This window comes from Gallus gallus, chromosome 13, assembly GCF_016699485.2.
Source record: "Gallus gallus isolate bGalGal1 chromosome 13, bGalGal1.mat.broiler.GRCg7b, whole genome shotgun sequence".
Lineage (NCBI taxonomy): Eukaryota > Metazoa > Chordata > Aves > Galliformes > Phasianidae > Gallus > Gallus gallus.
In genome coordinates, this window is record NC_052544.1 from 13,441,024 (window position 1) to 13,456,854 (window position 15,831).

The 15,831-nt window shown below is 42.8% G+C and overlaps 2 protein-coding genes across 9 annotated transcripts in view; one reads left to right on the forward strand and one right to left on the reverse strand.

The window, feature by feature from the left end:
* Window positions 1-3,003, forward strand: part of ADAMTS2 (ADAM metallopeptidase with thrombospondin type 1 motif 2) — a 236,217-nt gene extending 233,214 nt beyond the window's left edge. For all 4 annotated transcript variants that reach the window (XM_040647190.2, XM_040647187.2, XM_414611.8 and 1 more), the window contains one exon: window positions 248-3,003. The gene's annotated coding sequence lies outside the window, so the exon portion shown is untranslated. The remainder of the gene's footprint in view (window positions 1-247) is intronic.
* Window positions 3,004-9,647: 6,644 nt separating this feature from the next.
* CNOT6 (CCR4-NOT transcription complex subunit 6) overlaps window positions 9,648-15,831 on the reverse strand; it is a 36,187-nt gene continuing 30,003 nt past the window's right edge. For all 5 annotated transcript variants that reach the window (XM_046900455.1, XM_040647193.2, XM_040647192.2 and 2 more), the window contains exons 10-12: window positions 15,505-15,735; window positions 14,422-14,624; window positions 9,648-13,760 (exon numbers count right to left, since the gene is read on the reverse strand). In XM_046900455.1, the coding sequence (XP_046756411.1) occupies window positions 13,548-13,760; window positions 14,422-14,624; window positions 15,505-15,735 (647 nt within the window). In that variant the 3' untranslated portion in view covers window positions 9,648-13,547. The remainder of the gene's footprint in view (window positions 13,761-14,421; window positions 14,625-15,504; window positions 15,736-15,831) is intronic.

Consider the following 15,831-nt stretch of genomic DNA (forward strand, 5'->3'; position numbering starts at 1 on the left):
ATCTTTAATGAACCTTTTATTTGCTATTGCACTTAACAATATGGCTTCCTTTGTACCTATGGGCTCTTCTGGAAATTATAGATATGAAAATCCTGGCAGTATTACAGAGTGATGCTTCTGTAAACACCACTCTAGGCCATAAGGAAATATTGAGTGGATCCAGTAGCACGGATTTCAGAGCAACAACCCCAGGATTTCCTTACCATGGCTGTTTCCCGTGCTGATCTTACCTTGTCTGTCTTTGCAGCCATGGCTCCCCGGATAAGATTGAGTGTTTCAAAGCCTCTCCCAACCATCTGCGAAACCCACGAGGAAGCAATGGAAGACCTAACCAGCAACCCAAAGCACACTGCAAACACTTCAACCAACCCAGACTTGTACTCTAGCGATGACTACATTCAATCTATCTGCCACCTTGCCAGGCCCACCTTCCCAGGCATTCCGGAAAGCAGCCATAGGGTTCGGAACAGAAGAATCCTGCAGACCCTGGAAGCCATGTCATGGTCCCCATCCCAGAAAGAAATGTCAGCATGTAAATTGACCAATTTCATCTCAAATGTGATGCCACTGGGAAAAGCTACATCTGCTCCTGATGATGCAGAAGCCGACTTCTGGTCTAGAGAGGACCCCCTGGCACAGATCTACAGGCGCACAGGAAACCTCTGCTCCTCCAAGGGTTTGTGGAGCAAAAGCTCCAGCACTGACTCCTCACAGTGCATCTCCTCCAGCCACCTGGACTCCCTTCATCCCCCAGCCATGAAAGAAGAAGCCCCAGGAAAACCACATTTCCCACGGATGTTCAGTTTTCCAAGGTTTCCCTCTCCAAGGCCAATGCAGAAAGAAACGCTCTGCTCAGAGCTGAGGTGTCTCAGAAGGGATGAGGGAGCGGTTGTAGGGAGCAATCACAGTCAAAAGGAAGATGCTCCCAGGTTTATTAACACTGAAGAGCTATTGCTGTGCTCAGGCAGAGGGAAGCTACTAGGAAATCGGCTCTTGCGCTGCTCTGTAAGGAGGCAGAGTTTGTTTGAGGCAGTGGGTGCTGACGAAAAAGAAGGGAGAGAAACTTCTCACTGTGACAAAAACGCAGTGGGTGATGTTCCCAGTAAACAGAGATACTCTGAGTGCTTCCAGGCAGCTAAAAAAGCTGTGATCCATAATTGGATTTCAGAGCATAGATGCATGTGGAAAGAAGCAAAGATAAAGGCTTGTTTGCTCCCAGCCATTGCTGAAGTGTGAAAAAGTATCTGTTCCAAATAATGTTGTTTGCAAGAAATAAACACCCTGTGCTCTAGAAGCTCTCCCTGGAGTCCTTATGTGGAAAACATGGCTTGAATGTGCATGCAAGTCAGAAAACCTTTTGTGATCCATCTTACCCCTCATCAGTGGGCAAATGGACAACTTGGAGTCCAGTCCTCTGAGAAAGCAGCAATTAATTCTCATTTTGGAAAGACAACGGTTCATAAAGCATTGCCCCACACCTATTGCCTTGAACTGCCCTGAGCATGGAGGAAATTGAAGAGCCATCTGTCTTGAAGAAGTAATCTGAAGGAAAAAGAAACAACAACCCACACACCTACTGCCATTTCACAGCAGATGCCAAGCAGCCAGATGTTTCACACGCTTGGGTACAGTTATTCTGAAAGGAACATTCTGAATGGTGCTTGGACAGTACTAAATATGCCCTCACTGACATATGCATTCACTGAGACACACAGCATAGATCACTGCATCAACACCAGAATACCACTGGGTCAGTCATCTGGTAGTGCTTTCATGTAAAGGAATACTTTTAATAGCTGTAAGAAGCCTGTGATGAGGATGTGTTAGAGGACAACATGAAAAATACTGAAACTGCTCTGGGTGGGACTTTTCCCCTTCCTTAGCACTGCAAAAGTTTATGACTTTCATGTCACAATCTAACCTTTTTGGGGATGAGTGCCCTGGGTGAGCATTGCTAACGCTGGTCTGGTGCTGCAAGAAATCAGGGTCCCATCGGTGTCTGCACTGCTGTCTGTGCTGGGTGGGAGCACAGCTGGGAGCTGAGAAAGCTCTGTGCACGTATGGATTGTGTCTGTGTTTCCCTTCATCTGTGTGCTTCTCTAGTTTCCCCCACCTGGCCATGCTAACCACACTGACTTTTCTATGCCTGGTGCTGTGAGACCGAAACATGAAGGAAAAAAAAACATCACAAGAAGTCCCCAGGACAGCCCCTTTGCTGCTCATGCTGTGTGGGATGTCTGCAGGAGGAGCAGTGCTGCTGTGGGATCCAGGTCATCCCCTAACCGCCTCACTGAGACAACTTTGTCTCCTGAAGCCTTCACACACTGTCACAGTCCCACAGTCACAGCGCACAGCACTGCAAGAGGAGCGGGTGAGAGAACTGCTAAGTAATGCCAGTGCAGTTATTGCTGCCACTGCCACAAATCAATCCTTTGGCACGGAGCAGACATGAGGACTGGGCTGTTTGCTCAACTGCAGCCAGGACGGGAAATACCACCGCAAAGCTGCCATTATAGAAGTGCTCACAGGTGGCTTCTGAAACACCCCTGAGTAGATTAAATCAGACTGCAACTTCTGCCCGGTACCAACACAAGTGTAAATATACTCAAGGATCAAAAGGTGAGAGAATCTGAACTGCTCATTCTCACATCTCTTACCTCAAATATTTTTATTCCTGTTGAAACTCATTAATGCTCCGGAGCCAAACTGCTTCTCATCTCCATTTTCAGACTAACCACACAGCAAGAACAAAGGCGAAGGCGGCTGCAGCTTTTTTAGGGTTTACAGAGAGCCTGAGCTGAACAAGGCCACACGGGCTCTGCCTCCCCCTCTTCTGCCCTTCCCTCTTGGGTTTGTATAGGGATGGAGGACATGTTTGCCCTCATTGCTATGCGGACATTTCGGTTTCTGTCCATGTTTAAGACACTAATGCCTAGCAAGTTTTGTGCCAACTGCATGTATCACCGTGTTTGACCAAGAAAGCAAATAAAACCCTTACACCAAGCAGCATTCTCTGTTCTTGCAGGCCCATGAGTGAACCTCCAGGTGCAGGGCAGGCTGTGACCAATGGCTCAGGGCTCACTACACAAACACCTGCTCATTGCACAGCAGGCCCCAAGCACAGGAGCAATGCCTTGTAACGCCATTCTGCCTGCCCAGATCCAGGCCCAGGCATTAGGCCTGCATCAAACTGGTGATGCTGTGCATTCTCAGACCCCCCCCCGACAAGGCTCCTGATGATAACATCCACCCTCACAGCCAGACCAGTGCATGGCACCATGCAGCTGCTTCAGAGTGCCCCCAGCACTGAGATTCCTCCTCGGCTGCCATATATTCCTGTGAATTCTCAAACTTTCCCAACTGAGCTCCCTAGAAACCTAAAACCCTTGGGGGGGGGAGGAAGCTTCGGAGTGCAGCAAAGAGAGGCACAGACAAGCTCAGGTGATGTTGGCATCCAAATCCCACCAGTAGCTTTCAGTCTCAGCCTTCACAACCTGTTCACAGACGATGTGTAGGCTAACATACAACTTCATTCATGTGGTCATGCAGACTTTTACTGCTGCAAGCAATGAATGCACTTGGACACAAAAAACCATGACCAGAAAACCAAAGACAGGCAGAAACAAAGCTGTCCCCTTCTTTTCTCATCAATGCCACAACCAGCCCTAAGAGAATTCAACAGAATTAGCACAAAGAAGCGGCGGAAGAGGAAAAGGAGGGCTGTAAAGGACAACAGTTACCATCAGCTCAGAGCAAGGATGAGGAAGCAACAGCTCTGAGAGCCTGGCTAATGGTATCTGGGTATCAGCACAGTGCAGAACAGCCACAGCACTCCAAGGAGCAAATGCACTGCAGGTAGGGTCTCTCTGCAGATAGAAAGACTGTATTGGTCAGAAACTAAGGCATGAACTGATGTAATGTGTTTAGAAACAGGAAAGGGTCAGGAATGCGCTTGTCCTAAAGAGAGGACACAAAGGCAAGATGGGAAATGGAGAAGGTCTGTGCAGGAGGCCCTTGTGTGAAGTCAGCAAAGCCAGTTTCTGAAAAGTTTAAATGAGAGTACTAGTGTAGTAGTAGTGTAGTACAGTAGTAGTGTAAAAGCAGCTTTTTTTTAAGAAAAAAAAACAAATAAAAATCTTAAAGCTTTGATAGAAAATACAGAGCCTAATTTAGGGGAAACAGATCCAAGCCTGAGGTGAGATATGGGGTCCCTCTACAGAGGTTAGCAGCTGTGTGGATTGTGCATCAAGTTTTCCCCTTGCCCTGGAATGCCACAGTTGGGCCTAATTACTCACTGAGAGTGTTTTTAGCTAACTTTGAGTCTCTACAAATGGAGAGTAATGATAAATGGTGTACAATGAAGTTAAACTGCATTTAGTGACTAAGAAGGAATCTCTTAGCTTCAAAAAAAAAAAAAAAAAAAAAAAAAAAAAGCCTTGTATGTCCCATCAGCAATGTGATTAATGGCCAAGAGTTTTGCATCTGCAGCAATAAACACAGGCATAAAAGAGATCCAAAACAACAGCCAAATGCATTCACAGATGAAAGGAGCAGGGAAGCCTCTCTGTCCTGGTGGCAGTGGGAGGCAGTGCTACATCTGTTGCTGCACAGGGAGCTGCACTGTCAGTGACACATCCTGCAGTACCCAGGCAGAGGCCTCCTGCTCCCATCTCAGATGTACGAGCTCAAAAAGCACAAGCTTGCAGTCTTGTGTTTGACCATCCTTCCGGCTCAGCTGTTTGCCTTGCTCACCACAGCCCCCATTTATTTTTTGTGGCTGGCATCGAAATCACAGCGGATAGCAACAATGAACCCTGTAACACCACATCTTGGTCTCATGGCCTTTCCCCATGCTTTGGGCTTCTCAAGAGTAACTGAATTTGCCTGACACAAGATAGAGCTGATGCAAAATACACATTGTGTAAATTCCCATCCAATGTCCCTGGCAATCACAGCTTTCCTGGAAATAAAGCTCCTGGAGGCAGCACTTCCAGGGACTGTTGCAAAGAGCTGCAGAAAACCCAGGCATTTTTGGAATATCATCTGGTTGCTACATAACATCTGACCAAATGCCATCCAAAACCAAAGGGAGCCTCTAAGTGCTTAGGAATGGGGTCATAATAAGAAAAAAATCCTGCTGCAATTAAAGCACAGATTTCTATTAGCAGCCAATGAGAGAAATGAAATTATTAGTTTATTCACTTGCACACATTAGCATTTTGTCAATCATTTCTTGTCTTTGTTTTTAAGCTGCTCAGGCTGAAAGGCCCTGGGCCCGCTGTGAGCTCGGGGAAGGCTGTGCAGCCTGGCAGTCAGGCAAGGAAGGAGCCAGCAGGGAGGCTGCCCCAGCATGATTGGTGCTGGCCTGTGACTACACAAGTCATTTGAGTTCAGTTGAATGGGTTTTTGTTTTGTTTTTCCTTGGTGACAGGAATGTGGGAGACTGGTTTATACCAGAGGTACTGGGCTACAGTGTCCGTTCCCTGACACCTCACCCAACAGGGCACTGCCTCACAGCTCAGCTTTGAGAAAGGCCTTTAGAATCATAGGATCACAGTAACATTGAGGTTGGAAAAGACCCCACAGATCATCCCATCCAACTGCTCACCTACCGCCATTGTCCTCTGACCACATCCCTCAGCGCCACAGCTCCATGTTTATGGAACTCCTCCGGAGGCGGTGACCCCACCACGTGCTGGGCAGCCCAACCACTCTTTTGGAGAAGTTTTTCCTGTTATCCAAACTTTAACCTCCTCAGATACTGCTGAGAACCAGATGAGAGTGGAGGAGGCCCAGCCCAGCCCAGCAGGCCCCGGCACACACAGCGCCATGAGGCCGCAGGCACGGCCTGCTCCTGAGGTGTGTGGCGGCCCAACATGGCGGCTGCCGCTCAGAGCTGCTTTGTCTGCACACAGCACTGCAGGAAGAGCCAAAGGCGGTTGGTTCCTATGGACAGGCCGTGCCCTGCCCGCTGCTGGTGCAGGGGCTGCTCCTGGAGGCAGTTGCTGAGGGAATGCCAGCGAGACAAAACTCAGCAGGATTCTACAGGATTAGACAGCCCTGTGATCAGGAACATTTGTGCTTTGCTAACTGGGTCAAAGAAATACCGGAGATGTTCAGCACTGTGCTTGCCTGAAGGGCTGAGCTGGTAGTGTCCAGATTTAGAAAAGATTCCTCCCTAGCTACCACCCCCAGCAGCAGGCTCCGTCACAAGGCCTCATCCCTTCCCTTACAAAAACCCAGCACCACACTGCAGTGCAGTGGGAGACACCTCACAGCCCTGCTGCATGGGGTTTGCAGGGAGCACATGAGTACTGCTTCTTGCCTGTATCATAACAGACCAGTCGGCCTGCAAGCTCTCACTGCTCTGCTGCAGTCCCTGGCACCCTGTTCCACAGCAGCCATCGCGACTTGTTTCAGCTCCCTCTCATTTCCACAGAAAACACAGACCTGTATTCCCTATGGATCGGGCAACAGAGCAGGCTGAGCAGGGGAGCGCAGCACAGTCCACTCTGCAGCAGTGACACCCACGACCTTCCACAAGTTGTGCTCTATAGAGCGGGAACAACTCTTAGGGGAAGAAGGAGGATTCGTAAGATCAGCCAGACCTACAAGAAGAAACATTTAGACAGAACAAGATTAGTGGCAGTGGCTGTAATCTTCCAGACAGCAAAGAACTGTGCTGCAGACAGGAGAGCACGTGCTGCTGCCCTGGGCATGTTCTTCCTCGTCATTCATTTGCATAGTTCCTGCAATACACGAGTAACACAAAGATAGATGTTAACAACACGGCAGGCTGGCTGCTGGCAGTTATGTAACCGGATGGGACCACAGTTTGACACCGTCAAATGTGAAAGCTTATTTAAATGGTACTGACATGCCAAAGGCTCAGGACTGGGTCCAACAAGGAGCATAAACACCAGAGCAGCAACTCAGCAGACTCTGAATTCCTGTTCTTGGTGTCACAGTCTCTGCACACACACTTGCCCTATCCGTTGGGTTTTTGTGGGTCCACATGCAGTTTCCAAGCCAAGTACATCTAACTTCCTTTTCTCCCATTGGGCACTGCATGGCACTTTTTGCTGCCAGTAAATAATAGCAGCTATATTCAGCATGTGCCCCCAGTGACCTCTGAGAGCACAATCCTGGCAAGAAGAACATGGGTCTTCACATCCAGACACCACAACCAATGGGTGATGCTCTCCCACACGCCAGCTGAAACCGGAGCACACCACCACAGAGCCCAGAGCATTGCAGACAACGGCTAACCGAGAAAGAAAGGTCTGAGCTTGTCTGGTGTTCAACATGTTTGCAACAACAGCCTGACCACAGGATATCACGTTGCCAGACATGATGTGAAGCAGGATGCTTTCCCTCACCACGCATTCCCTCTGCCTACGAGAAATCTTAAAATATTTTGGGTAAGTTAAGCTGTTTCTCCCATTCCATTGGCTTAAAGTCAGTGGTCAAAGGTCAGAAATGGCAGCACAGACTTTCCCCCAGCTGACCTGCATCTCCGTGCTGTCCTGATGCTGGGCTGAGCAAACCCACTGACCCGGTTGGTTCAGGGGTTGAGGTACAACAGGTCTCAGTGTCCCTGGCCAAAAGGCAGACTATTAACTGGTCTGCTATTTTCTTTAAAGAAGGAAGAAAAGAAATAGAACCAATAAGAGCAGCCTCTGAGGAGCCACCAACACCATCAGCTAGTACAGAGAAACTGCCGTGAACTCACTGCCTCGACCCAGAAGGAGCAGCCTGCACTCTGAATGCTCTTTGTAACTAGAGAGATAGTGAGAAAAAAGGAAGAAGAAACCAGCATCCCATCAAACATTAGCTAGAACTGAAACCTTTGTGGCCATTAGAACCCAATGGTTTTTATTTTAAGTAATGTATGTTTGTTATAATAAACACAAAACATTCCTATAACAAAGGAATGCTGTCTACAGACACACTCTGAAGATTTAACTAGAGCATAGCTTCCATAGCTTTTTAAAACTGGAAATACATGAGAATATTGGGCTTATTTTTGGAAGAAGAAAATATTCAAACACACCAAAGGTCCCCACTGCTTAATTAACTTTACTGCTTTCCATGCAGAGTAAGTGAACGTTCAGAGAGCAAACATTTAGTGCCTGTGGTTAGGAGGGTAAGATGAAAAGTGAGAAAGCAAGCATAAAACTCACCCTTTGAGGATGCCAGGTTTTTCCATATTCTTGTCCTTGGCACTTACCTTGTTCTCAGATTCTTTGCCTTCCCTCACCCAGATCAACTCCAGATGTTTTAAGACACCTCCACCACTCACGGCAGTAGGTAAGAAATGCCCTGCAGTGGTCACCTGCACCATTTTGGAAAGCTCACACCATAAAATAACCCTGTGCCCCCTCCGAAGAGCTGGTGCACATGGGACAGTAACTCAGAGTCCGGCCAGACTGATTCGGCACTCCACCGTTTTAAAATAACTGTAGTTAAAGCCGGTCTTTTTAATTCCCATCAGAGCAGCTGTATTTATAAAACCAGTATTAAATTCACATGGATGTTAACAGACCAACTGAAAAATATTAGTTCCTGGGCCTGAATTTCTGCAAGTACTTTAAAGAATAACTCCACAAGCCCCATTTTCTGGGTGCCACTCTCCAACACACAGCCTCCCTGTGCACATAAAGCCCGTGTTGCACGCACCATCTAGTGGCAAGACAGCAAACGTGTTGGGGAGAATTTTAAAACCAAAGAGAAATCATTGCAGGAATCACTATTGGACTCATGGTTCTGTTAAGGACTTACAGCTGCTTCTCAACACTGAATTCTAAAAATACAAACAGGTCAGCACTGCGGTGTGTGGCACTTATGGAAACACTGAACAAGACCATTTATGTCAAAAGCAGTGCCAGCATACAGAGCACGAGCTCTGAAACAACACAGGAGTGTCTGTGAGAAGTCTTCTGTGTTCCAGGGCTTTACACAGCAAATATGCTCGGATGTTTTGTTTTCTGCAGTTACTGATGGGAATGTCACAGAAAACAAAACACCACTGAAGCCTTTGTGGCCATAAAAGCCTGCATACACTCTGTTGCAGGAGAAAATACTGCAGAAAGCAAGTCATAATAAAATGAATTAAGGACACAAGTTACCTTGAATCTCATTCTGAAAAGAAAGATCAAAGAAATCCTCACTTTGTTCCTCTTCTGCAGTACACTAACGAAAAGAGGAACCTCTGAATTCCTTCCTGTTGCGATCCCAAGTCTGTCTTGGGCCTTCTGGGGTAGGAAGGAGATGGGTCACAGAGCAAACCCATGGCTCCTGCACTGCTACACAACCCACCTTACTGTGAATACCAGAGGATAGCCAGATATGAAGACACAGAGCTGCAGTCTAATTTGATCACAGGCTTCGTATTTTGTTTGGACATGTTTTCCACAAAGTCTGGAGGCATTTTTAACCAGTTCTTGATTTTGCAGTCCAAGCCCAATTGATTCAAAAGTTTTTTTGGTCCTCAGTTCTATGGAGTACAGGAAAGACGTCCTGGGATTATCAGGTTGCTCACTTGCTTCCATTTTACCACTGACATCCTTCATTTACTTTGGCTACACGTGTACCTCGAGAAGAAGCTTTCAGAACTAGGTTAAAATATGAATTAGACTTCAAGAAGGTTTGAAACAGATATTGGATTTATTGGTCAGCTATGAGTAGGAAAATACATTGGTAAGGAAAAAGAAGACCCTGTATATAAATATAATACTAACTAGTTAAAATTTGACCAAGAAGAAAGTTCCACTGAAGAGAACAGTAAAAGCCCTTGTTTACCATCAGACCATATTCAGTTTCCCATTTATCTTATTGAAGAGCTGCCTATAGACAAATGCAACATTCTTTGAGCTTAGTGCAGATAATGTGCTGGTTTTTGTTACATGAATGGTAAACAAGAGTTAGTCCAGTGCATTACACGTTATACAGAAGTACTGTGAATAAAGACTAAGATATTCTATTTTAGACACTACTTAAACATACCAAGACACTTAAGTGTTACAAATTTATGCAACCGAAAGAAAAGAATAGCAGTTAACATACTAAAAAATACTGTGACCGGCTGGATGAGAAAGGCTTGCTACTTATGCAGTTAACTGATTATTACTACTTTTAAAGTTTTACAGTGTAATTAGTTGCCGTTTCCAATGACATTGTAATTATTTTGTCTTTAATACAGGTTTTACCTTGTGGCTGAAAAAGCAAACCATAACCTAAGTCTGCTCAAGAAAACCAAAACCAATCAAACAAAAACACAAAACGCCCAAACTTGAGAGACTTGCTGAAGTTACACCAAAGATGCCTACATACAATGCTCCAAACAAACTCAGTTTTGTCCAAGTGTTGGCCAAATTTATTATTTTTTCTTAAAGCTAAAAGGACAAAATAATTACAAGATGCACTGACACTGACTTATATGCCTTCCCCCTCCACCCCTCCCAACTGACGTCCTTCTAAAGCAGTAGCTCGTAGATTCATCTTGTAATCAATCTTGTAATCAATTCTCTTAGCTAAAGGAATGCTCAATTTAACATTTTGAATCCCAGAATTCTTTGCAAATGTAAATACAAGTAGACAAGATATGGTCGACCGTATTTTAAGTGGAAAATAGCCTGCTCAAACCTCAACGAGTCCCACTGATGTTCTGTGACTTTCGCTGTACGTGCTTTTACAACAAGAACACTGAAGGTACATTATGGCAACACCCAAAACCACCTCCAACAAAATACTGCAAATGACCATTTTAAGTCAAAAACTATGAAGCAAACGTTTTGATTGTGCGAAGACATGGTTTATTGCCTTATTCTATGCTATAGCTGGAAATCGAGACTTTTGAGTTACATTTGTTTGACGTACGAATGTATTTGCTTTAGAAGGTTATCTCAGCTCCGTTTTGGTGCCTTCTGTTCTTTCCCTGTATTTAAAGTATTTCTCATTCCCTCCTCTCTCGAGTGACCACTGTAGTCCAGTTAAAACCCAGTGAAGTCAAAGGAGTGCCTTAAATGTACTCAGTGGGTCTTTAGTCGAGATCTGACAGACAAGTATAAAAGCTGAAGGAAATGGTTACTTAAATGGACCCTTAGACTGCCAGGTGACTGAACAGGGACAGCTGTGTCTCCAAAAGCACAACAGGCCACATTTTAATGATGTAATAAATTCAAATATTTTTAAGACTAAGAAATATAGGAGAACACATACTGGATAAAGCTCAAACCTTTTGAATCTAACAAGTGCACTCAAGCTCCAGCATCTATTAAAGTAAATTATCCCCCCTCTAAGAAATACAAAATGAGTAAGTGCTTCCCTTCCCCTTCTGTAAAGCTTTCTGGACTCAATACACAATCCAGATCCTCAGAAAAGAAAAACAGTTTGCTCAGTTGGACAAGCTGAATTGGCTCGTCGTCACTGGAAATGGTCATGATGTACATTACCAAGACATCATTAAGGAAACATGAGTAAAACACTTTTTATTCACACTTTACAAAAAGAAAAAAAATAATAATAACCAACAAAAAGAAAAAAAAAACAAACAGAAAAAAATAACACTACGCATTAAGTCTACTACAGCAATACTACCAGCATCTCAATGTACTGATTATAAACTGGACGTGTTTGGTGTTTTCACAACTAAAACGAAAACAAAATAACCCCAAGAGATCAGGTCCCAGACAAGGATTCAAGATCAGAATTTCCTCTACTGCAATTTAAAAATGTACATTTCACATATCCGAACTGTTTGTCACGTTCACTTCCAGCTCAAAACAGAACGGTCTGAGCACTCTTACGTGCTTGCTAATTTTTAATAAAATTTTGAATCATTATTACCAATCCACTCTCCCATATATATAAAAATTCTTAATATTTAGAAAGTTCTCTTAATGCTCAGTGTCCTTTTGCTTCCCTGCCCGCAGCTGAAACAAAAGCTGTTTAAGATCAAGCTTTCTATCTCCATTTACTTAATTTTTTACATTGATTATTAATGTTGTATTAGCTTAAGGAGGTGATAACGTCTCTCTTTTAGAATACAAATACACAAGTTAAATTTGTAAGCTTTCATATACTTGGCTTCGTGACACAAATGGCACTGAGGGTACACAATAACTTTAGTCTTGACACTTTAAAAATAAGACTTGGTCACTTTAAAAATGATCTGAAGAATTGTCTTTGGGACCTGTTTTGAAAACGCTTTTATTTTTACACTGCTTCATCAATAGAAAACGTAAGGGTTTTATTTTCTTCATCAAGGAATTGTACTCTGAAACTGAGGAACACACTCAAACTAAGGAGAATTCACATGATAATTCTTAGTGGGAAACAGAGCGCTGTGCAATGACACCGAAAGAAGCAGTGCATGGGTATTAGAAGCTAGAAACTGTGTACCCATAACCTGAACACGTTCAGAGTGTGATACCCAATGCTTCACAAAGGAAAAAAAGAAGATGCCACAGCTTATACAAAAGTATCTTCATAAAATTTTCACAAGTGTTAACGTTATTTAAAAAAATAAAAGAGGATGCACAGGCTCTCTCTGCATGCACAGGCAGTGCTAGTTGAGAACAAATTTAAGCAGGCACAGTGGAGATAGGACAGGTATTAAAACAGAAACGAGGAAGCTATACACAAGTATCCCTACATTTTACTTCAAAAGTTAGAGATGAGAAAAATATCTGAGAGTATACACATCTGCAATAACTTTCAATGCATACAGGTCTACTTATATTCACTGCTTAGCTTATATGTTCCGTGAGAACTCCGTGCTTTTCTCTTTTTAAAAATCAGAGCTCAATAGTATGTATTTAGTCCTCTGTACGATACTGAGATTTTATAGATTTGGATTTTAAAAGCAACGTTCTCAAGTGAACATAAAAAGTAGTACAAAAGGGCTAACAAAACCCTAACAGTGCAAATCGTTAGCAGAGAAAACCTGTGACAACCTCTTTTACAAGCTGGCCTTTATAACACATGAAAGCAGATAAAAATTTAGCCTTAGTTTACAATACAATCATTTTCCAAATCTGATTTTTTTTTTTTTAAAGTACAAAATTTCATAAATCAGGTTTTCTGTTGTTCATATACAATCAATAAAGGCTAAATTCAAATTCTATATTTTACAAACAAGTCTGAAAAAGGAGGGAGTGAAGTATGGAAGAATGTTCTGTGGATGTTCCTACTGGCCTCAAAAAAGTAGTGCTACAGATAACTGTGCAAAGAGAATATACTGTATAACAATTCCCTATTTCAAGGCATGAAAATGTCACGTTGGATAAAAGAAACAGGAAGGTTAACTGCAACGTATTAAAGAAAGGTGCAAATGCACCGATCGCTGTCAACAGTATACAAAGTATAGTGGGCTCAGAATTATGTCTGTTGATAGCACCTGGCTTTTACTATGTCTTTAGCAAATAATTAGATTTAAGATTAAGATTATTAAGAAAAAAATCCCTGTTGGCCATACCTCACTCCTCTATATTCAGATTTTACAATTGTACAAGTTTGATTGAGGTTACCCTCTAAAATGTACTTAACTACCTCCTGCCTGGGAGATGGATTCCATTTACAGGAGGCAGGAAAGGCAGCAAAAGCTCCAGTTGTGCAAAAAGTGAGAAGTGGTCAGAAGGGATGAGTGGATGCGGACAACCACTTATATTGTTCTCTATTAACCAATGATGATCCAAAGGTCCGAGAATGCCAAGTATGTTTAGCTGAGGTTTAGAATAGAAGATGTAGTCAATAATACCCTAAAACAAGAAGGGAAATAGCATTATTAGTACATTATCTTTACCCAAGTTATTTTTTGAAACAGAAGGTGAATTCAGTATTAGGAATAACTGCAATGCTATCATTCCTTCGCTGTAGTTTATTTTCCATCTAGGAGACTTCTATTTCCTGTCCTGTGGGCAGCCCAGTACAGATTAGAGAAACAAGTGAAAATTCCACCCCACATCACTCCTGCTCTCCTTTTGAAGGTTGTAATTTCCATTCTCCTACAAAGCCTTAAAATCAGAGAAATGTAATTTGAAGAAGAACAGAGCCATCTTTCTTTCCCAGTAGTAGCATGGATTATTTCTTTGGAATTGGCAGCTTGACTGCCCAAATTCCACTATGTCATTTAGCTTAGATTATTAGAATACATCATCTCATTTACAGGGAAGGATAACAGTGCCCTTTTTCTTGCAGAACTACTATAATGCTAACATGAGCAAGGAAAACTTGATTTCTAGGAGATGGAAATTTCAGGCATTCTGTGTGCTAAACGTCTTAATTGTTTTAAATGAACTTGGTAAGCTTACTGTTAGCTACCTAAACATTAACTTCTTTGTTAAACAATTAACTAACTGGATTTCCACTAATAAAACTTAAAGACGGAAAATTTTTTCCAAGCAACAGCAAAGTCCTTACCTTGAAGTCAAACGTGTAATTTGTATAAGGCATTAGACCATTCTCATAGGCACTCTTCAACTTGAAACCATGTGTAATTCTTCCATTTGTTGTTCCATTTTTTCCATTACAGCTGAAGTTAGTAAGACTTTCATTGTATCTCAGTTCCTTAAAATCTTTGTGGTTTGTTTCCACTCCACCAGTGCTCAAGTATTCAACAACACCTATCAGGAGAGGCACATACACAATAAGGTATTAACAAGCATTCAGCAAGCGTGCATGGATTACTTTTTGAGCTGTATGTGCAATTTTCTGCGTTATATAAGCACACACAATGTAGTCTGCTGTTGATCTTAAAGAGATATTGTGAGATAGCATCTATGTGTGTCAAGAGCAAATGCCACCTAGGACAAAGACAGATTTATTGATTAGAAAAAAAAAAAAAAGAAAATTAAATAGAACAGACTGTCTTGGGAGGGCTGGGGAAGATAAAAGAGATGGAAGTAAGATTTCATAGGTGCTTGGTAGGCCACTTCTCCTACTCATCTTCACACATAAATCTTGGCTTTCAACACCGCTTGGCTAAAATGACTCCAAAAAGCCAAGAGGCTACAAAGCAGACCAGATTTCTGTCAAAGAAATCTGCACATTTTTAAAGAGCTCTGAAGAATTCTTTTCTCGTAGGAGATGTACTGAGTTTTAGAAGTCCTAAAACATTTGAGCAGCAGAAAACAATTGTATGGTTGCATTTTTAAAGAGAAGAATACGTATTTTCACACTTAAAAGCAACCATAAAAAAGAACCCACAGCCATCAGCAACACAGTAATACTGACAGTTATTCTGGAATTTTCTTCTTTTCCATTCCTGTGTTTTAAGACGACAATCAAAATGATTCTGAAGAACAAAAATAGAGCAGGCAAAAAAGTCACTCATGAAAGAATTGGTTCCATCTTTTTATTTTCTTAGCACTTTCAGAGCTTGTAATATCAAACAATGTATTCCCTGGGTTAAAAATCCCTTTAAAAATTGAGACCTTAGCATTTGGATTGTTACACACTTGGAATAGTCTGAAAAAAGAATGACAACAGGAATAGTACTCTTACCAGAGTCAGGCAGAGAATTGAGATCGGCGCACAGTACAAGTGGAATGGTTCCAAGTTCCCCTGCAACACCAGGCTTGAGACTACGAGAAGCTTTATCAATAATGTTCTTTACCTCAGATAGGAACATCATAGTCTGAACCAGCTTCACATCAGAATAATCTGGGTCCCAATGCATATGTGCATTAGCAACAAGAACGAGCTGCTTTTCCATCCCAAGATGTGGCTTTCCAGCTAAAATTTAAAATTAAGTATTTAGCTTACATAGTCAGAAACAGAAAATACTATCGTCTTTAACTGTGTTCAATTTTAAACACGATGTTTGAGGGA